At 40.6% G+C, this 22753-nt stretch overlaps 1 protein-coding gene and 1 long non-coding RNA gene across 4 annotated transcripts in view; one reads left to right on the forward strand and one right to left on the reverse strand.

The window, feature by feature from the left end:
• The window catches only part of SDCBP (syndecan binding protein), a 34937-nt gene extending 12234 nt beyond the window's left edge, over positions 1–22703 (forward strand). Inside the window, exons 1-9 of one of the 3 annotated variants that reach the window (XM_019822702.3) lie at positions 1768–1908; positions 2936–3001; positions 8913–8991; positions 10290–10399; positions 16101–16262; positions 18621–18796; positions 19524–19695; positions 20428–20519; positions 21530–22703. In XM_019822702.3, coding sequence (XP_019678261.1) covers positions 2951–3001; positions 8913–8991; positions 10290–10399; positions 16101–16262; positions 18621–18796; positions 19524–19695; positions 20428–20519; positions 21530–21584 — 897 coding nt within the window. In that variant the 5' untranslated portion in view covers positions 1768–1908; positions 2936–2950 and the 3' untranslated portion in view covers positions 21585–22703. Of the gene's footprint in view, positions 1–1767; positions 1909–2935; positions 3002–8912; positions 8992–10289; positions 10400–16100; positions 16263–18620; positions 18797–19523; positions 19696–20427; positions 20520–21529 lie in introns of those variants that run through there. The other 2 variants (XM_006943225.4, XM_011291377.4) reach the window with 2 other exon arrangements.
• LOC123383189 lies at positions 1760–16104 on the reverse strand. The gene is made up of 3 exons (XR_006592669.1): positions 15121–16104; positions 6755–7013; positions 1760–1889 (listed from the first exon to the last, which is right to left on the reverse strand). It is a non-coding gene; the product is annotated as an uncharacterized LOC123383189 (long non-coding RNA).
• Positions 22704–22753: the final 50 nt, after the last annotated feature.

The raw sequence follows: 22753 nt of genomic DNA on the forward strand, positions 1-22753 counted from the left end.
AGGAGAATTAGGCAAAAAAAAAAAAAAAAAAAAAAGAGAGAGAGAGAGGGAAGAAAGTAATAAAGTAGTCAAAGGATTTGAATTGGCATTTTCCGTAAGATATACAAATGGCCAATAACCAAATGAAAAGATGCGGAACATCATTAGTCATAGGGAAATACAAGTCAAAACTGCATGGGGTGCAGCTTCATGTATGCTAGGGTGTCTGTAGTCAAAAAGACAATAGTAAGTATTGGCGAAGATATGGAGAAATTGGGACCCTCTGTTATTTGTTACTGGTGGGAATGTCAAGTGATGCACTTTGGTAAAAAGCAAAAGATTTATCTGAAAAGCCAGAGTATGATGATGCAGTCACTTTGGAAACCAGTTCGACAGTTCCTCAAAAAGTTAAACATCAAGTTACCACGTGACTCAGCAGTTCTACTCTTACCTGTGTGACAAGAGAATTAAATATACATGTTTACGCAAAAATTTGGATGTGAATGTTCATTAGCATCATTAGCGTTATTCACAATAGTCAAAAAGTGTAAAAACCCAAAATGTCATTGAGTGATGAATGGATACCCCAAATGCAGTGTCTCTACAATGGAATATTATGTAGTCATAAAAAGGAGTGAAGTGTTGGTCCATGCTACAGCATGAGAAACTTGGAAAGCGTTATACTAAGTGCAAAAGAAAGAAATACAAGAGTCAACATGTTTTGTGATTCTAAATTAAATATCCAGAATAGGCAAATCAAGAAGCAAAAAGTAGATTCTTAATTGTCTAGAGCTGGAGGGAGGGGAGAATAGATAGGCGTGTCATTTCTTTTAGAGGTGCTGGAAATATTCTAATATTAGATGGTAGGGAGGGTTGCACAACTGTAGACATATTAAAACCGTAGAATTGCATCTTTTAAAAGTGAATTTTATGGTATGTGAGGGATATAAATTTTTTAAAAAGTACGGTGGTTCGGCATCCAGTCAAGAAATGGAAGCGATACAGCAATTTAAACGGTGAAAGTTGAGGGGCGCCTGGGTGGCGTAGTCGGTTAAGCGTCCGACTTCAGCCAGGTCACGATCTCGCGGTCCGTGAGTTCGAGCCCCGCGTCAGGCTCTGGGCTGATGGCTCAGAGCCTGGAGCCTGTTTCCGATTCTGTGTCTCCCTCTCTCTCTGCCCCTCCCCCGTTCATGCTCTGCTCTGTCTCTCTCTGCCCCAAAAATAAACGTTGAAAAAAAATAATTAAAAAAATAAAATAAAATAAATGGTGAAAGTTGAATGGACGGAATTATTAACTATAACATGATTAAAGGGACAAGAATTGGTTAGCCAGAAGTAAAGACAATTTTAATGAATTCAGGAAGAGCAGATTTAGTAGGTACCTACTACCCCCAGGGCTGAGCTGGAGCGCCCCCAGAGGCTGCCCTCTTCCTGCGTCTGAGACCCGGGCCTTGGGGAGTGCGGGCCTTGGTCAGTGGAGGGTGAAGTCGGCGTCTCAAAAGCAACCCTCCTGGCCGTTCTCCCTCTGGGGTGCTGGTGGAGGCCAGGATGGTGCTGTCTCTGGGGACTTGCTGCACACGAGGCGGTGTCAGGGAGAGCTACTCGTGGGGAGGTGCCTCGCGGGTGGCAGCAAGCGGGAAGCTGCTCGGCGCGGTGCCGGGTCCGAGGCGCTTCTGTGCGCTGTGGGCCTCGGGTGCTAAAGAAGCCGCTCCCTGGCGGGAGCAAGGTGCTAGAGAAGCAGGTACGGCGAGGGCCTGGCCAGAGTGGTGTCCTGGACCCTGGAGGCGAAAACCCTCTCTCCTCCAGCGGATCTCCAGCTCCCTGCACTGACAGAGCTTAACCTGGTGCTGCTGGTCACCGAGCAGTGTTCAAAGGGGCCCGTCTCCATATCGCAGAGCCTAGTGGAATGCCTGGATTTGGAGAGGGGAGGTAGGTAATAAATTGATAGCTAGTTCCAGAATCTCTGTCATGCCTACCCTATGCCAGTTTGGGATATGTTCTATTTGGTTGGCTTTAAAGAAGGTACCAGATATCTATTTCAAAATAGCCAAACAAAATTTTAAAGTACATATCCTTGTAATACTTCTAAAGAACTTTGTTTTAAATTACTAGAAAAAACAACTCATGGTCACTAAAAAACATTGAACAGTATAGAAATGTCAAAAATGTAAAAATTTCTTTGGGCTCCTTAGTGGCTCAGTCGGTTCAGCATCCGAGTTGAGCTCAGGTCATGATCTCATGATTCATGAGTTCGAGCCCTGTATCGGGCTCTGTGCTGACAGCTCAGAGCCTGGAGCCTGCTTCGGATTCTGTGTCTCCCTCTCTCTCTGCCCCTCCCCTGGTCATGTTCTGTCTTGCAAATAAATAAACATTAAAAAAATTTTTTTTAATGTAAAAATTTCTCTTATTCCTTAGTCCCTTAATATCTGCATCATTCGTATGTCCTGAAGATAAAACTATTAATAATTGCTGTCTATTGTTTCTTCTAACTACGTGTGTGTGTGTGTGTGTGTGTGTGTGTGTGTGTGTGTGTGTTTCCTAGTGATAGAGATTCTGTAGGTACTGCATAGGAGCTCTTTTAGGGTTTTGTTAGGATATGATCATTGCACATCTGCCAAGTGCGTGTGCACACTAGGTAAGTCACATAACTGTACTCTTTGATTTTCTAAACTTTTGAAGTGGACTTTTCCTTGAAGGGAAATTTAAAATCTGCAGTGGATACAGTTTGGTAGTAGTAGTAAGGGAAGGAGAAATAGTTTGCTAATCAGTAATCAGTTTTTAGTGTAGGCTAGATGTTCATATTTTTCCATGTGTCTTACAGTTCAGATGTTTCTTACTGTGTTAAAAATTTACACATGTTCACATGTATTGCTGGTTTATATGTTGCTGGCTATGCATATTATTTAAATTTCAATGAAATTTGAATTACAGAAATTTATTTTTGTTTTTTCTTTAGAAAAATCCTGCAAAAATGTCTCTGTACCCATCTCTTGAAGACCTGAAGGTAGACAAAGTTATTCAGGTATGTTTAAGTTGTTTGTGTACTTAAAAAAATATATATGTAATGTCATAATGTTCTAGTTATAGGTGAAGTGAAGGAAGAAACTTAAATAGCAGATGCATTCATTTTTACAGTTCAACTTTTTTCAGTTTATTAATTGCAGACTAAAAAGTTACAGAAAAGCTACCAATTCTTTTTTATTTCACTGTGAGTTAATGGGCATGGGGTATTATTTCTTTAAAACTGGACTTAAAGCTCTTTAAAGATAGGTTGATTTTAAGACCAAAATTTAAATACTATATATTTAAGTTGGTAAAATACACTTCAACTCCTTAGGCGGTTCATAGTTTTGTTTAAAATTAGTACATTGTTCTCTTGGATCTTCAGGTATGACTGATTTTTAAAGTGAGTCTTTGCCTTTTCTTCGAAGTTAAAAATTACAGAAATGGTGAATGCTTTTAGAAGTAGCATAAAAGCACAATGAAAGTGAAGGGTTTTATTTCCTTTTAGGTATAAGTGGCAGACATTTCATGTGTTTGTCCTCTAAATGTATTTCATTAAGTCAAATGTTTTTTGTAGTACTTCATGTGAGTATTAGTTTTGAAGACAGATGCTTCTGGGGCAGGCACCTGGGTGGCCCAGTCAGTTAAGCAAGTATCCAACTCTGGATTTTGGCTCAGGTCATGATCTCACATGGACATGTGGTCTCTGGACATGAGGTCCAGCCCTACTCCGGGCTGACAGTGCAGAGCCTGCTTGGGATTGTCTCTCCCTCTCTTTCTTTTTCCCCCTCCCTGTGTATGCTCTTCCTCTCTCTCTAGATACATAAATAAACTTAAAAGAAAATTTAGTTTTTGAATGAAGACTGAGTCTTCTGCTTAAGAAAGTTGGAAATAGGGGTCAATTCTTGCTGTTTTTGTGAGTTTTTATTCTTTTTAACTGGGATAATTTGTAGTATTTAATGAACCTATCCTTTTTTCCAGTTTACATTAAACTTGATCTTATAAATAAGCTCATTTTTTTTTTAGCTCTTGTTTATTCTTTGAATTTGATAAGGTAAATGAAATTCCGTGATTTCCTTCATTAGTCCTAAAACCTTTTTAAAATGATAAATGTGATGAGATTCTTTCTGAGTTGTTAATTACTTCCAAGCTTCTTATCCTGAAGATCCTTGTTTACTCCAAGTAAGATTTACTTCTTAGTAATTATTTAACAGACATAAAAAGTTTATTATAGGGGCACCTGGGTCTCAGTCCATTGAGTGTCCGACTTCCTTAGGTTGTGATCTTGTAGTTCGTGAGTTCAAGCCCCACATTGGGCTGTGTGCTCTCAGCTCAGAGCCTGGAGCCTGCTTTGGATTCTGTGTCTCCCTTTCTCTCTCTCTCTCTCTCTCTCCGCCCCACCCCTGCTCATGCTCTGTCTCTCTCTCTAAAATTGGGGCGCCTGGGTGGCTCAGTCGGTTGAGCGTCCGACTTCGGCTCAGGTCACGATCTCACGGTCCGTGGGTTCGAGCCCCGCGTCGGGCTCTGGGCTGATGGCTCAGAGCCTGGAGCCTGCTTCCGATTTTGTGTCTTTCTCTCTCTCTGCCCCTCCGCCATTCGTGCTCTGTCTCTCTCAGTCTCAAAAATAAATAAACATTAAAAAAAATTAAAAAGCTTATTCTAAGCCTGCAAGAAGTCTTAAGCAACCTCAAGTATATAAGTTTTTTTGGGCAAAATGTTGGCCTTTCTAGGGTGAAAAACCCCCAGCAATAACAGTAGCAGTTGTATGGCTGAAACTATTACCTTATAGCAATGATTGGGTAAATACGGGTGGACATCATGAGTATTTATTTTCCATTATAAATCCACTGAGGATGTTAAAATACAGTTGGTAAAAGTGTCTGAAATCTGTTCAGCTGCTAAAGGCTTTGATGCTTCAATTTTAAGAGGTTTGTTCAGTCATGTAATGCTCTATCCCTTCTCTGTTCAGTATTTTGTCAGCATTTTTCTTATATAGTTTTATTTCTGCAAAATTCATCTGAACAAGCATACGTTGTTTTTAAAAAGCTTGTGTCTGAAATATTTAGCCTTCACGAATAACAAGCCATTAATAAGACATCAATAAGGATTTGCAGATGGATCTGAAGGAATGACTAATCTGTTTTCATCGTTTTCTGTTAGTTTTTATAGGATTGAACTCTGACCAGAGTTGCCTTTGAACAGAAGTTTCTGATTTTTGAAAAACAGAAAAAGCAAAGTTGATATTTATAAATGTTTGATTGGAAAATAAAGAGGGCTACGAACACATCACACTGACCTCTTTAAGGAGAAGCAAATTATACGGGTATTCCCATTAGAAGACCTTTTAATGTTCTGAGCAGGAAGCTAGCTGCTTAGAAATACAACCATGAGTTAAGGAGGGGGAAACTTGGCTTTTTATTCTTTCTGTATTTAAAAATAGTCCTGCCTTAGTCACTGTAGTCCTGGGCTGGTCTTTCTTGTTTCATTTTCTAAGATAGAGATAGGTTTATTTTTGTGCTTGAGATGCCCCTGCAGAAGCAGCGTTTATTTTCTAATCTTCTGACCTTGTACACCACGGCAAAGCTAAATTGCAGCAGCGAACTGGCAGTTCATATTGTGTAAACTATTTTACAAAAGCCATTAGGCTGTTGCTCTTAGCATCATACAATCCCTGAATCTCTATCCATTATGAGGTTGACGCGAGTGTCTCCACGTGCATGCCCTGGAAGGGACTCCTTGGGGATCCCATTCCTTTTTTTTTTTTTTTTTTTTTTTTAGTAGTTTGAGATTTCCAGTAAGTGTGAAATAGTTTGCTACATTTTAATGGTGTATAGTCTTTAAGCCCTTGATGTACCTTCTTTCTTGTGTTTTATCTTTACTACAGATTATATGATAATTAAATATGTCCCTATTAGCAGAGAGCTTTCTCTATATAGTCTCACTTCAGTATTTCTTGGATAAGAACAGAAGCAATGAGTACAAGAATAGAAAAATATACCCAACGTAAAAAGGAACAATTTTTTAAACATTAAAAAAACAATTTTTAAAAGTTTATTTGAGAGTCGGGGAGGGGCAGAGAGAGGGAGAGAGGATCCCAGGCAAGCTCCACACTCAGCACGGAGCCTGAAACAGGCTCATGAGATCATGAGAAAGAATAATTTTTAAAAAATAGGGGTGCCTGGGTGGCTCGGTCAGTTATGTGTCTGACTTTGGGATCAGGTCATGATCTCCTGGCTAGTGAGTTCGAGCCCCATGTCCGACTCTGTGCTGACAGCTCAAGAGCCCGGAGCCGGCTTCGGATTCTGTGTCTCCCTCTCTCTCTCTGCCCTTCCCCCATGCATGCTCTGTCTCTCTCTCTCTCCTTCAAAAATAAATAAACATTAATTTTTTTTTTAAATTATTACTTTCTATTTTTAGAACAGTTTTAGGTTCACAGCAAAATAGAATGGAAGGTTACAGAGGGTTAACCTGTAATTAACCACCCCTCCCTTCAACACATACATAGAGCACATCCTCCCCCACCATCAGTATCCTCATTTGATTGGTATGTTTGTCGTAAGTGATTAGCGTACACGGACACATTACCACTCAAAGTCCATAGTTTGTTTACATTAGGGTTCACTCTTGGTGTTACGTACTTGGTGTTGTTTTGACAAATGTGTAATGACATAGCCACCATGGTATTGTACAGAATCTAGTGTTACACAGAATTCTGTATTGCAAAATATGGCCCTAAAAATTCTTACCTATTCCTCTCTTCCTCCCCACTTACCCTGGCAGCTGCTGATCTTTTTACTGCCTCCATAGTTTGCCTTCTCCAAAATGTCATATAGTTGAAATCATACTGTTTTCAGACTATTCAGGTTGGTTTCTTTCACTTAGTAGTATGCATTTAAGTTTCCTCTATGCCTTTTCATGGGTTGATAGTTCATTTCCTTCGAGTGCCGAACAGCATTTTTTTTTCCTTAGAGGTTATCCAAGAAGTAATCCACTGGCTCCTAGCTCATTTTAGCTGATAGCTCCTGAAAGAACTTTGAAAATTCAACATACACTGAGTTTGTGGACTATTATATAAAATTATAGAGCTTTTCATTGCATTTTATTTCAGTTTAGAATGTGACAAATTGTAAAAGAATCAATACTAAAGTATGCAATAACAAGCATATCAGAATATTTACAACCCAAATGAATGAAGTACCCTCCAATGCTTTTATAGGCTGTGCTTATTTAAATTAAGCTTCCATCACTCCAAGCCTCTTTGGGACTACTCTTGGCACTAATTTCAGGAATAGGTATAACAAACACTTCATTATTTTTTTAACGTTTATTTTAGACAGCATGAGCGGGAGAGGATCAGAGAGAGCGAGACACAGAATCGGAAGCAGGCTCCAGGCTCTGTCTGAGCTGTCAGCACAGACATTTACACTTTTCATTACTTTTTTACTCACTACTCTACAAATACTTGTAGAAGAAAAAAAGCTCAACCAGATTCATATAAAAAGTCACATATCAGAAAAACACCTAAAAATTTAAATACTTTTAAGTTGCTAATATTTTGCTGTTTTAGCATATCCCACTGAAATCATCTTCGTTTTATCAGCTGTAAGCAGAGGGATACACTGTACTAAATACAAAATTATTACAGAGTAAGCAAAGTGCATACTTTATCATGGGTATAAAAGAATAATGATTAAAATAACATATAACTTTTAAACAAATTTGTCAAAGTCATTTCGCAATGCATGTATTTGTCAACATGCTACTCTTACTGAAATACGCCAGGAACTCCTCTCAGGCTGCCTCACGGCGCATGTCACATTAAGTATTCCAAGATGAAATCCTTTTTCTGATACGGATCTGATTTTCTGAAATCACCATGTATCATTTAGAGACAATATTGTAAAGTTGTATGGCTCACCTCTCTTTTTTTTTTTTTTTTTCAACGTTTATTTATTTTTGGGACAGAGAGAGACAGAGCATGAACGGGGGAGGGGCAGAGAGAGGGAGACACAGAATCGGAAACAGGCTCCAGGCTCCGAGCCATCAGCCCAGAGCCCGACGCGGGGCTCGAACTCGCGGACCGTGAGATCGTGACCTGGCTGAAGTCGGACGCTTAACCGACTGCGCCACCCAGGCGCCCCCTCTCTTTTTTTTTAATTTACGTATTTATTTTAACGTACATCCAAGTTAGTTAACATATAGTGCAACGATGATTTCAGAAGTAGAATCCAGTGATTCGTCTCTACGTATAACACCCAGGGCTCATCCCAACAAGTGCCCTCCTCGATGCCCCTTGCTCATTTAGCCCATCCCCCCCACCCAAAACCCCTCCCAGCAACCTTGTTTGTTCTCTGTATTTTAAGAGTCTCTTATGTTTTGTCACCCTCCCTGTTTTTATATTATTTTTGCTTCCCTTCCCTTATGTTCATCTGTTTTGTATCCTAAATTCCAAGTATGAGTGAAGTCATATTTGTCTTTCTCTAATTTCACTTAGCATAATACACTTTAACTCTGATTCCATCCACATTGTTGCAAATGGCAAGATTTCATTCTTTTTGGCCGGATTAAATAAATATGTGGATTAAATTGGAAATATGTGTACTAAATAAATACGTGGATTAAATAATGCAGTTTAGGGGCACCTGGGTTAAGCGTCCAGCTTCAGCTCAAGTTATAATCTCATGGCTCGAGCGTTCGAGCCCCACGTATGGTATATGGTAAATGTTAAAATATTCAGAATATAAAGTGTATTTTAGATTTGCAGATTTTCTTTGAAAAATACATTGCTGAAGGATTTGAAATTAAACTTTATTGAATAAGACTTAAAATGTTTTAGTTTTTTTGGAAGTACTAAATTTAACTTATAAATTAGGGAAGAATTTTAAGTAAGTGTATATGTAGCATTGTAAGAATCTTCTTTTCTTTTTCAGGCTCAAACTGCCTTTTCTGCCAACCCTGCCAACCCAGCAATTTTGTCTGAGGCTTCAGCTCCCATTTCTCAAGATGGAAGTAGGTTTATATTTTGGGTTCATTCTTCTTGAACAGAAATATGTTTAAGCTTTCTTTTACTGAAATAGGGAATCCAAAAAAATTTTTTTAACCTGTGGCATAATATGTGGTTCAAGTTCCAGTAATAGTAGGAAAAAAATGTTTACTTCAAAATAGAATCCTTTAATCAAAAGAATGAACTATGACTATGAAGATAGGTCTTATAATTTAATCAAACTTAAGTGGATTAAGTTAAATCTCAGCCCCATAAACCCCTAATTTATGACTGCTTCATTATGAAAAAACAGTATATGTGCACTGTGTGTCCCATGCTACTGCTCTTGAACTTTGTGAACTGTCTTCCACCTTTGTGAGGTGAGGATGGGGTTTGAAATTTCCAACCACCTCCGTTTGGGAGAGCGTCCCAAATTCTGGAACCTCTACTAGGTCTCCGTATATACTTCTCTTTGATTCCTTTTCCTTGTTTCTTTAGAGAGGCTTAGACCAGAGCCCCTAATTAGTATGACTTAAAATAAAAAAGGAGTATTAAATAGATTTTGTAGCCAGTCATCTTATAACTACTTATAACATTGTTTCTTCTAGAAAATTCATTTTAAGTCACAAGTCATGTAAAAAGGAACTTTAGATTTTGTAGCCAGTCATCTTATAACTACTTATAACATTGTTTCTTCTAGAAAATTCATTTTAAGTCACAAGTCATGTAAAAAGGAACTTAAGGAAATAGCACCTAACTTTGCTACTAAGTTAAATACTGCTGATATTTAAATATATTGTTTCTAAGATTTCGTTGGAATGTGGTTAATGTTTGTTAAATGCTCTGACATTAAATATGTTTTTAAGCTTTGATTTATTTTTTTATTTTAGTTCAGAAGAATCATTTCAAAGCTGTGTTTATTAAATGAGTTGTAAAGTAGCTGGCTTGACAATAAACATTTTAGTCAGTTCTGAGGTGGAGAGCAGTGCCATGCTTACGAAATTGAGAAATAGGTTTATTTCAAGAAAAAAAGGTGAGATAATTTATTTGGAAAAATTATGTGTACTCTTCACTATTTAGAAATCTGAGGTTATTTCAGTTCAAATGTCGATACTTTATGACTTTCACCTTAAACTTTTTCTGTATCTCCCATTTCTAATTGTCATTACAGAGACAAGGAGACGATTTTCCCAATTGCTAATTTAAATTCATTCTAGATTTTCTAAATTAAATGTAGTTTTTAAACACAACTAGAAGCCCATAACAACAGTTTTCGTTTTAAACATTCCTGTGCTTTTTTTCTTTATGCGTTCATTTATGTTAGATCTCTACCCTAAACTGTATCCGGAGCTCTCTCAGTACATGGGGCTGAGTTTAAACGAAGAAGAAGTCCGTGCAAATATGGCCTTGGTCCCTGGAGCATCAGTTCAGGGGGTACGTATAGCGTAATTAATTTTGAATTGTAGAAAATCATATTTTAGACGTAGATAAAATGTCTTACGGCCAACTCACAGATCTGTAACTTCTCTAATTTTAGATTGCCTTCTGGATCTCACTTCGTAAATGATCTGCTTTCATCCTTTTACCACTTTTCTAGTTTCTTAGGAGTGAAAGATTCAGACGCCGTTGACTAGTCCGTTCTCCTTAGTCTTCTGCCTTTAGTCAGTTACGAAGACCTGGTGATTTTGTCTTCACTGTGATTTTGGTATTCCCTTTAGTCATTCCAGGGCTGCTATAACCCTACTCAGGCTACTTCTAACCTCTTCAATTTCCTCGAGTGACTGCTTATATCAAACAGTAGTAAGCTGCTGCTGGATTCATCTTTCTGAAGTACAGGTCTGTCATATCTCTTTGGTCACGATCTTGTAGCACTCCGAAGTCTAAAGCTCCCTGTAATAAGACCCCAGATTCTAGGCTTAAATCTGATGCATCTCACAGCCTCTTATTTAGGTCTTTGCTGTAAGGCCATAGCCCTTTATAGCACTTATTATAATTAAATCACAAAGACAGGGTCCACGTCTATCTTGCTGCCATAAGTCCAGTACTTAATACGGTACCTGGCATTTATCTGTTTACCAAATATTTATTGAAAACTTGCTTGGATCAGTCAGAGCCCATTTGGTAGACAGCAGAAGAAATTAGAAAAGTTGAAGACTTGAAAACGCGGACGTGGAACAGAGATGTAATTGCAGGAAGTAGCTGCTGCTCCTGGCACTGGGGTGGCACAGGGAAGGGTTCGGAGTTTGCAGAGCCTGCAAGCTTGGGGGGAAGGGCCCCTTGGAGCTGGGCCTCAGACCTTGCAGGAGAGGACACTGCTGTTAGCACCGGGACCTCGGAGGGGGTGTGGCGAGGCCGGTTCTGGGAGTGGCAGTAAAAGCTGGAGAACGGAATCAGCTCCTGCCACCAAGATGAAGGGCGAGGCCCAGGCCGTGCTGACAGGAACAGGAAACAAAGAGGAGGGAACAAGGCACTTGTCCTCCTCTAGCCTTCCAGCCTCCTGTGGTGGATGCTGACGAGAAGCCCCTGACCCAGGAACACGCACGTAATCTGCACGTGTAAGCCCCAGTGTCGCCAAATAGAGTCTAGAAGGGTGGCGTAAGAGCTGGCACTGCCTCCTCCTCTGACTACTCAGTATATGCACACACTTCTCCAAGGATTTTAGTTTCCTAGGACAGCAGTTACTTCGCAGGTGCCTTTTAAAAGATGTAATTCTTGGTAAAACTGAGGTTCAGTCCACTTTCTGTTAAGGGAGGCCCTCTGGTAAGCGTTTTAGGCTTTGCTGGGCACATAGGGTTCCTGTCGCATGTTCTTGTGGTTTTCTTTGTTTGCTTACAACCTTTAGAAACAGAAAAGTCATTCTTAATCCAGGGGTGTATAAGCCAAGTCAGTTACCGCTGATGTCACGGCGTTACTCTTGCCCTTTCCCCAGAACGGGACAATGCCGGTTATCATAGCCATGTCTGGGCAGCGGCCTGTGGTACCAGTGACTGTGCAATATCAATTACTCCTTACTACTCATGTTCCCAGCTGAATATTTGTAAACCTAAAGACAAAGGTATCAAGTTCACTGCTATAAAAAATTCAGGTATTTTGGGTAAAGGAAGTAGGGGGAAACAAAAAGATTAATTGCTGTATTTACAGAAGGTGTACGTACAGGTACAATCACAGAAGGTAGTCATGGCTACTGTGATTATTTTGGTGACTGATCATGATGCTCTAGTTGGTATTATGCCTCCCTTTGACTGCTACACATTCTTTACCCCTTCTGCCTTGAGCTGCTCTTTTCTTAATACCTACTGGGGTGACCTAAACCATTTTTGAAGTGTCTGATTCTCTGGGGTTCCTTTTTTTTTTTTTTCAATGTTTATTTTGAGAGAGTGCAAGCAGGGGAGGGGAAGAGAGAGAGAGAGAGGGAGAGCGAGAATCCCAAGCAGGGTCCGTGCTGTCAGCACAGACTGGACACTGGACTCGATCCCACGAACTGTGAGATCACGACCTGAGCCGAAACCAAGAGTCAGATGCTTAACCAACTGAGCCACCCAAGTGCCCTGAATCCCTGGGATTCTTAAGCATCTTGCTTTCTCTTTTGTTTTATTTTGTTGCTGGAGATTTCTACTAACCTTTTCCATGTAGTGCATTTTTCATTTCACATACTGTATTTTTCTTCTCTAGATGGTCCAGCTGGCTTTGAGTCCTTGAGTGTACTGAGCATAATCATAGTAGCTATTTTAAAATCCCAGTGTGCTAATTTTATGATTTATTATTTCTGAGTTTCCATTAACTGCCCTTTCCCCTAATCGTGGGTTACATTTTCCTCCTTGTTCACATGCCACCTGTTTTTTTAAAATCAGAACTGAATATTGTGAAGTTTACGTTCTTAGAAAAGTGCTGAATCACGTTGTGCTTCGAAAGAGAGTGTCGGCACTTACTCTGGCAGGCAGTTGACTTAGTTCCATGCGCGTCAGCTTGGTCTTCAGAGGCTCGATTTTACACATCGTTAGGGTAGGTCTGAGGCAGCCTTTATTTATTTATTTTTAATTTCTAATGTTTGTTTATTTTTGAGAGAGAGAATGTGAGCGGGTTGGAGCAGAGAGAGAGAGGGAGGCACAGAGTACAAAGCAGGCTCCAGGCTCCGAGCTGTCAGCGCAGAGCCCGACGTGGGGCTCATGAGCTGTGAGATCACGACCTGAGCCGAAGCCGGACTCTCAACCAGCTGAGCCACCCGGGCTCCCCAGGGGCAGCCTTTATTTTATTGTAGGGTTGTTGTAGCCCCATTACTCAACATGTGTGTCCCCTCAGGCTCTCTGCTGAAGGTCCTGGGTATTTAATGGGCACACCACACTTGCTGGTAGGACCCTGGATGTCTCCCAGTCGTGTGGGATCTGCGGGAAGCCTCAGCTTACAGCTCCCTGCATGTTCTTTGCCTGGCCTTTGGAGCCTTATTTCATAGATACTGGGATGAGCATTCAGCAGAGGGTTCAAGGAGACCCCTGTACAGCTTTCTGGAGCTTTTTCTCCGTGTAGCTCCCTCCTTTTTGGAACTCAGCCCTATAAATTCTAGCAGTCTTTCTAGCTGCTTCTGCCTTCCTGATGTTTGTCTTTTCAACTAACAAGAGCACAGTGCTCTGCTTGGGACTTGTACTTCTGTGTTCCAGTCCAGATAGTGGTCTGGGCAGAAAGCCAGGCGATGACAGGGCTCACCTCATGTGTTTCCCATCTTTCAGGGATTACTGTCCTACACTACCTAGTGTCCACTGTCCAGAAATTGTTGCCTCCTATCTTTCCAGTTTTCTGGTTATTTATCGCAGGAGGGTAATTCTGGCTCCATCCTGACTACAAGCTGAAGTGTATTTTTCTATTAATTTTACTGTTGGACATGGAAGACCTAAGAGGCATCTCAAAGAACTTTCTGGATTCCAAACATAGTCTAGAACCCATTATCAAGCAGCAACCCAATTTCACTTGGTAACCAGAATTAATCACACTAGCCAATTTAGTAACCTCCTCTTGCCCTTGTTCAGTGGCATATGAAGTCCAAAACAATGGTTAGGTGATGTTCTTCTGATTCAGAGGAGACAGTGTTGTGTTCCCGGGTGGAGGCCTGCCTCCTTCGTAAATGAGACCTTCACACTGTAGAGCTCGGTACGGGGGCACGGGGGGCGGGATGCAAAACTTCTGTGTGTGTTTAGATATAACAGTGAGAGGAACTATTCCCATAGCCACACCTTGGTTTCCAGATCTTTTATTCTGGCCTCGGAAAAAACTGCATCATGTATTTGGTCGCACATTCCAAGCATATATTCTAGAAGCTGGAACCCTTTTCGGGGTGCTGTCTTCCACTGGCACCTTAAATGAGGGGAGATGAGAGCCAGTAGCTTAAGAAGCCACATGTTCCATGCACTGTGCTAGGCGTGATGGATCTAATAGTGGACCACAGCAGTGCCCCGCCCGCCACGCACGCCAGTGAAACTCGCATTGTAGGCAGATACGCCAGCGCTTATGACATGAACCAAATGAATAAAGTGCCAGGGCTATATGTCAATATCGTGAGCATATGTGTTCTCTCTGAGGGGTTGACATACGATGAGTAAAGAACTGAAGGAAATGAGGGAGTAAGGCATGTGAATATCTGGTAAGAGAACACCGAGAACTTGAAGGCTTTCGGGCAGAAATGAACTTGGTGGACTTGACAAGACTTGTGTGATGGCCAGAGGAAGCAAGGGTAGGACATGGTGGTAGCAGATGGCATTGGAGGGGTAGTGAGGGCCGGGTGGTCTGTGGCCTTGTAGACCGTGGTAAGGGATTGGGATCTGAGTTGTGGGAGTGGTGTAATCTGATTTCCTTGTTTCCTTTTTTTTTTTAAATTTATGTTTTTGCTCTGTGGACAGTCAGGAAGACGGTCTAGAAGGTTATTGTAGTAGCCCTCTCCAGAAATGGTTGCTTGCTTAGAATGGGGGTAGGGCGCAGAGATGATGTGGTGTTGGTCATAGTAAGTAAGAACACCTAGTAGGTCAAGTACTTAAAAATACTTGCTGGAAAAAATCAAGATATTTCAAAAGTAAAACCCCCTCCAAAGCCCCCTTGCCCCTTTATTCTGTATTCCAGCCAAACTAAATAATTCATCGGCTTCAATTTTTCCGTTTCTATCCCATTACCTGATTTTCCTGTGTCTCTTATAGCTGTAATCATCTCATGTTTTGAACCTGTATAATCTCATAAGTAATATTTTCTGGCATTGTGTTCTGATTTCTAGCATAATTTTATGTGTGCATTACTCCCGTTAAGACTTTCAGCTTTAGGAATATGCGGTCATAATTACCACACATTCTGAACCAGAAGTTTGCAATCTGTGATTACGTAGCTGAGGTTCCTTTTTCCCTGTTATTGTTGCTCTGAGCTCATAGTTCTTAGGTAGGTCAGAGGTTCTTTTGACAGATTCCAATTAAGAAGGCTTGGTAAGCTCTTCCCACATTATCTTTTTGGTTGAAGAAAGGGTCCGCTTAAACTAGAAAACCAGTTTGGGTCAAGAAAACTTGAGAAAACTGAGAAACTGGAAACATGGTACCTGCCATGAATGCCAAGTATAGCTCTTCTCGGTCAGTCTGCTTTGCGCGTACAGTTGGTTAGTCCATAAATGTTCACTGTGGAGGAGGAGAATGATCCTGTCTCGTGTGCCAGCACTTCTGGAACATGCAGTTTTAATCCTTACAATGGCACTGTGAGGTAAGAAGGTTCTCCCTTTTATAGAAACTCTGAAAGGGTCAGTAGATGGCTACACATCAGACCATATACAGAAGAACCCTCTGGAAAATGTGTGTTTTCAAGAGTATGATGTGGCCTTTAAGCTTGAGTGAAGACAAGCCAGAGTATATATGAAGCAGATATCAGTGAATTCAGAAGGCGACAGAGAAAGCCATTGAATCTTTTGGAGGTGATACATGTGGTAATAAATTTCCTTCAGGATTAGTAAATAAAAGCTGGGGACATTTTTGTGTAAATCCATTTATTTGAAGGAAACAGTATGCAAATTACTTTGAGGGAAACCACAACTGAGTATATTCAAGTTAATTGTCATTTTAGATATTTTCATGGAGAATGTTTCTAAGTATTGACACGTCGTATATGTTTTTGTCAGCAGCTGGTAGCGCGACCTTCCAGTATGAACTATATGGTGGCTCCTGTAACTGGTAATGACGTTGGAATTCGTAGAGCAGAAATTAAGCAAGGGATTCGTGAAGTCATTTTGTGTAAGGATCAAGATGGAAAGATTGGGCTCAGGCTTAAATCAATAGATAATGTAAGTATTTTTAATTATATTTCAGTTTGTTAAAATAGCTTATGGGATATTAAGTGATCACTATTAGCATAATTTACAGTGCAAATGTTTAAAAAAAATTTTTTTTAATGTATATTTTTGTGAGAGAGCGAGCATGAGCAGGGGAGGAGCAGAGAGAGAGGGAGACACAGAATCTGAAACAGGCTCCAGGCTCCGAGCCGTCAGCACAGAGCACGACGCGGGGCTCGAACTGATGAATTGCGAGATCATGACCTGAGCCAAAGTCGTCGGACACTTAACTGGCTGAGCCACCCAGGCGCCCCTACAGTGCAGATGTTTTAATTAATTGTATTGCATCTATAATCAAGATTATTTTGAGTCCACTAACTTAAATTTTTCCACTTGGAGATGCTCTATTCTGCAGAGGCAGAGCTGATACTTCATTACCTTGTAAAGTGAATTATTTTTTGAGTCTCCTTTCTGGAATAAAGTTCATCGGTCTATGTAGAACATAGTTCATACAGATAAAATTATGACCTTCAAATAGGGCATCATATGTACATGTTAAGAAAGACTGACCAGTGAGAGTTGGTGGTCTTGTATTTTCCAGTAATGATCATTTAACTTGTGAAGTGAGTTTGCAGGCTTGTTATTTCCATCCTTCAGTGTGAATTTAATAGGTCATTTTTTGAGCAAAAGTGATTTTCTAATTCGGGCAGTCATTATTTTACTTTGTAATTACTTCTTACGGCACCATACTGAAGAAATTAAGTGGGGTGGTTACTCTCTGAGGAGGCGTTTAGGATCGTTAAAGACATGCTGAGTCTTTACCCCGATTTGTGGTTTCAGGCATTACCTCGGATTCCTTATCAGTCTGAAGTCTTATTAGCTTAGTGTGTCCCACCTTTTCACATAGAAAATGCTAAAGGTAATGAGTGTTGCACACTGTGGTAAATGGCTGAGGCTGATCCTGGCAGGAAGCCCCAACCCTGCCTGCCTAGCCGGAGGGCTCAGGGCATCAGCAGCTCGCACACCTGTAATTTACGCAGGACACGTCACCACGCTTCCTCGGAAGCCCTGACTTCGCTGCCTTTCCTTCCTTTTCAGTAGTGTATGCAGCCCCTTCTGCCGGGATTTGCTCTCTGCTCCTTCCTCTGCCCTAAAAGACAAGATACTCTTCATAGGCCCCTATCTCCATTGCACTTAGCCCTGCAGTGGATTTCGCCGTTTGGCCAAAACTCCTTGCTCTGACCATTTCATAGGGGGCCACCCACTTTTCGGTACTGTCCTAAAGTAAGCTGTAAGATACGGGACAGGAATTCTGTCCGACCCAGCCTAAGAGTATAGAGAGGGTCTAGCTTTGTAGATGCTTTCATATTTTGCCAAGTTTACTCTTCTTCATTTCTGAGACAGAGCGAGAGCGTGAGTGAGGGAGGGGCAGAGAGAGAGGGAGACACAGAATCTGAAGCAGGCTCCAGGCTCTGAACTTATCAGCACAGAGCCCGACGCGGAGCTTGAACTCGTGAACCACAAGATCATGACCTGAGCCAAAGTTGGATGCTTAACTGGCTGAGCCACCCAGACGCCCCAAACTTGTATTTTTTTTTTTTATATTCAACATCTGAGATTGAGAGTTTATAAGAGTATAAGTATCCGTGTGGGTTTAATTCTCTGTTGACTAAACTTGAGTTTTCTGTATTTATTTCATAGTGGATTCTTTATAAAAACTGGAGTGGTATTGAATGTACCTTTTAGGCTATTACGTAAACCTTAATCTTATTTAATTAACCTTATTTACTTCTCTGTAATTTAGCAAATGGGTTGAGGAGTCCTTCAACTCTAAAGAGTTATGACCTTACACTGTCATTTAAAACAAATTTTTTTTTGTTTGTTTATTTTTGAGAGGGGCAGAGAGAGAGGGAGACACAGAATCCGAAGCAGACTCCAGGCTCTGAGCTGTCAGCACAGAGCCCGGTGTGGGCTTGAACCCATGAACCGCGAGATCATGAGCTGAACTGAAGTCATGCTCAACTGACTGAGCCACCCACCCAGGCGCTTGTAGAAACCCTACTTTGTTTTCCTTAGACTTTTTATTCCAAGATGAAGGGGATGATTGAGGTTGGTCAGGTGGCTCATGATTTGAGGTAGAAATTACTAGTGTGATTTTACGTTTTTGCCCTAATTCCTGGGGTCATTGCCTCCATAAAATTTTCAGTTTCTTTTTTGGGAGTAATGACGCATACATATTCATGAAGTTTTTCTTTTTCTTTTTTAACTAGGGTAGATTCATAACCTGAACAGTTGGTTCTTAATTTTCCAGTGTTTTTAAACCATATCGTAACAGTGGCAAATGACTAAAGTTATTTCCTTATTCTCTAGGGTATATTTGTTCAGCTGGTCCAGGCAAATTCTCCAGCCTCTCTGGTTGGTCTGAGATTTGGGGACCAGGTACTCCAGATCAACGGGGAAAACTGTGCAGGTTGGAGCTCTGATAAGGCACATAAGGTGCTGAAACAGGCTTTTGGAGAGAAGATTACTATGACTGTTCGTGACCGGTAAGTTGACTAGACCGTTGAAATGGAAATTCAAGACTAGTTTTCCATTCTCTTGGGCTTTGAGATTCTGTGAATATGATTGACTGTGTTGCAGAAGAATATTAGATGTTATCGATTAGCCTTACAGTCTTGCAGTTGTTTGGTGCCGATTTTTCTTAAAAATTTTTAGAGCATTCTGGTTTCGTATGCATCCTCTAGAAGTTACCTTCCTGTCTCTTTCTCTAGATCGTAGTAAATGAACATTGGCAGGGCAAACAGTATGGCATCTCTGGCCTCACTTTCCAGTTTACTGTTTGGACATCCAGCGTAGGAGGGACACAGTGCCAGGGTCCCTGCAGAACTCCCAAGTTGGGGTGGGAGTTCTAAAAACCAAATCTGGCCTTCAGGGGCGTTATGAAGCTCTAGTTGCCAAGGTAGAAAGGTGGCATTTTTATATTTAGCAGTTTATAAACCAAACATTTGGCACAGAAATAAGGCCTCTATTTTCCTGCCCCTTAGCAAGTGTTAAGGGTCGACCTATGTCACATTGGTACAGTTAGCTTTTGGGTTTTTATTCTTCTCAGTTAAACTTCGGTTTTATCTAATTTTGTTCCTAATTTCTCACACGGTAGGTGTTTAGTAAACATTCTGCAGATGGAACATCTTCTCTACTTTAAGGAGAATTTTGAAGAGTAACTTGGGCCAATAGAAAGAATTAAATTTTTCACTTAACCCATTATGTCTGCAGGCCCTTTGAACGGACGATTACCATGCATAAGGATAGTACTGGACATGTTGGGTTTATCTTTAAAAATGGAAAGATAACATCCATAGTGAAAGACAGTTCTGCAGCCAGAAATGGTCTTCTCACAGAGCACAACATCTGTGAAGTCAACGGGCAGAATGTCATTGGGCTGAAGGTGAGAACAGAACTTGGGTCTCGTGCTACCTTTCCCATTTGTTTCAGTGGCGTTTGCATGTAGACTTGCAAAATAAATAGGAACTTGGGGAGATGTGGGACCTAGGACTCTGGCTGTGCTCTCAGGCCAAAGGAATTACCTGGACTGTTCTCTGGAATTGTCGTTCCTATAGCAGAGGGCTTGACTACTATGATCTCTGCAGTCCCTTGAACTAGAATTCTGTGGAGATGTGGGCATTGAGGATTTTGAGGACATTCTGAATGAGTGATTGCTCAGCTTTTTCCAACCCAGGAATGGTAGGAAGTGAGTAATGGTTTCTGTTTAGATTAGTACCACATTTTCCCCCTCCACAGATTCCTAAATAAGGCTCTGTTAGGGTCGAAAGGTTTTCATTAAGACCTGCTCGTTTCATGAACTTGGTTAAGAACGCACTGTTAACCGAGAGGACACGGGAGGTCTTGTACATGAAGAAAATGATTTCATCTTAAGTAATGAAAAAGATGATTCTTTGGCTACGATACTTAGTTTACTTAGCAGTTTTGTTACCACCTATAAAATTGCCATTCTATAGAATGAAACTTGGTGAAACTAGAAAAAATACCAAATATCAAGGGTCAGATTTTAGAATTATTAGCAAAACGTATGTGGACATACATATTTACCAAGAATAACATAATTTCATACTTCTTAAGTAAAGCCTTAGAATTAATTTTCATTGTGTGTTTTTAACAGGACGCTCAAATTGCAGACATACTGTCAACATCTGAGTCTGTAGTTACTATTACGATCATGCCTGCTTTTATCTTTGAACATATTATCAAACGGTAAGTAGACCGTACTTCCACTTGGTGCTTACGGTCCTGTGAGGTAAAAGAAAGTCCTTGTGCCTATGAATTCCTCCATCTATGGTTCTTTTACCTAAGGGATGACGTGTTGATCTCGAAATTTGAAGTTAATTATTTAAATCCGGGGAATTGGTAAGGATGACCACTCACAACTTCCCAAGTATTGAATAAAATTCATCTGCTTCTGAAATTTTGACCTTTTCTGGTAGAAAAGAGGGACGTGAGCAGAAGTGGGCAGGCTTTCACTTCAGCTTCAGTAAAATGGACTAGAGTTGCACTCTGCCCGCAGTTCCTCTGCTCAGTAGAAATCTACTCGTGGGGGTTCACGATGGGAGAATTCCTGCCTGTGGGATGCTAGGAGTGACAGTGCCTATTCTGAAAACATCTCAGGAGGCAGGCCAGGCGTGTGGTGCCACCATGGTCCTCAGGAAGGGAGGCTGGAAAACTGACTTGGGGGAAGAGAAGAGGGACAGCCAGTGTTACCTTCCCTAGAACCTTTGAAATCCTGGCTTCTGTCAGCTGTTTTTACCAAGCCAACTTGGATCCTTTTTTCAGATTCTGTCTTGCCTGTAGAGATAGGATTTAAAAGAGTAAAAACATAATACCTTAGTAAAGTTTGTGTTTATGGATAGAAGGAAAAGGAAGCTGGAGTCGAGACTAGTCAGAGTTCTCTTAAGCCAGCGATAGGGTCTCCCTTCCCCTTTCCCTCCCAGTTCATAGCAGTGTTGTCATTTTCCTTGTTTTAGTCACCGGTATTAATATTCAAGCACTTACTTGTATCTGATCTAACTTTTCCCAGCCTTTCACAATGGGTATTTTGTGAACTAGATTACCTGAGACTCTTAGAACTCATGAAAAAGACCTTCCCTCTCCCGACAATTCCACTTGATCCCAAGTGCTAAGCTTGAGTGCGAGTTTTCTTGGATCAGCATAATAGCTTTTTTGAACCAAGAAACCCAAACCTCAGTATTTAATAAACTCTCTCGTAGGATGGCCCCAAGCATTATGAAAAGCCTGATGGATCACACCATTCCTGAAGTTTAAACGTCATGGCACAATGGAAACTTCACTGAACTTCTCCAGTTTACTTCTTGGGCAACTTAACTTTATATTATGCACATGAAGCTTTCTAGGAGCCAGAGAGCATATGCTGCATGAAGACCTTCCTATCTTACATTATGGCTGGGAATCTTAACTGTTTTGATCGGATCTCTCCTCCCACTTCAAGATCGTTGTAGCCTTATCCTGGTTTTACAGATGTGAAACTTTGGACAGATTTACTGATTTTCATAGAGTAGTTTCTCTACTGGAAACCCGACGCTTTTACAAGCCATTATGATTAGAATGACTGATACAGGCTTAGCTCTGTGTTAGAACGAATCACCTTTATCCTGTATATCAAGTAGTGCTGCTCACGTTACTTTAGTTCTGTGGTATAATTGCCTTTTTAATGTGTTACCATAGTACGTGTAGAATGATTGCTTTTGATGGTTTTTTAGTTCTGCGTGCGTGCGTGAGTCAAACACCAATTAAGAACACTGGTTTCATTCCGTGTAAGCATTATACAGTGTAGGTTGCAAGAGACTGTGTTGATCATCATTAAATTGTAACTACCTTTATATGCTTGAACTGTCGCCTTAACTGTGTTAAGCATCTAGAATAAAAGCCAAAATAGAACTATTGCTGCCTTTCTAAAACCCAGAATGCAGTTCTGTATTAAACTGAAATGTACACTAGCCCAGAACGGTTAATGGTACATACTGAGCTACCGCATAGCTGCTTAGTTGCATTGGAGATTTTCTAGTCGTCGTGTAATGGAAATTTCTTTCTTCAAAAGTTACTGACCTTCTTTCCTAGAAATGAATCAGTATGTATTAACTGTAAAAATTCTTATACCAAATAGGATAAACTTTGACTCTCTTTTTTCATTTGTAGATTAAGTGGGATAGTATCTAATTTTGTCATTTACTCTAACATTATGTAACCTAGCTACTTCGGGATGGCCTTAGGATGTCTTCCAGGTAATTTGTTTCATTTCCTGACCCCTCCCTACAAACCAAGTGGCATATGACACATTACCCTCATTTTTTTGTTTTTTTGTTTTGGTTTATGCCTATTCCATTTTAATTAAATATGTATAAATAAAGTTAACTTTTTAGCCTATTTATTGCATCATTTGGAAACTGTCCGTGGATTTCACCAAACTTGTGCAT

This window comes from Felis catus, chromosome F2 (assembly GCF_018350175.1).
Source record: "Felis catus isolate Fca126 chromosome F2, F.catus_Fca126_mat1.0, whole genome shotgun sequence".
Taxonomy (NCBI): Eukaryota; Metazoa; Chordata; class Mammalia; order Carnivora; family Felidae; genus Felis; species Felis catus.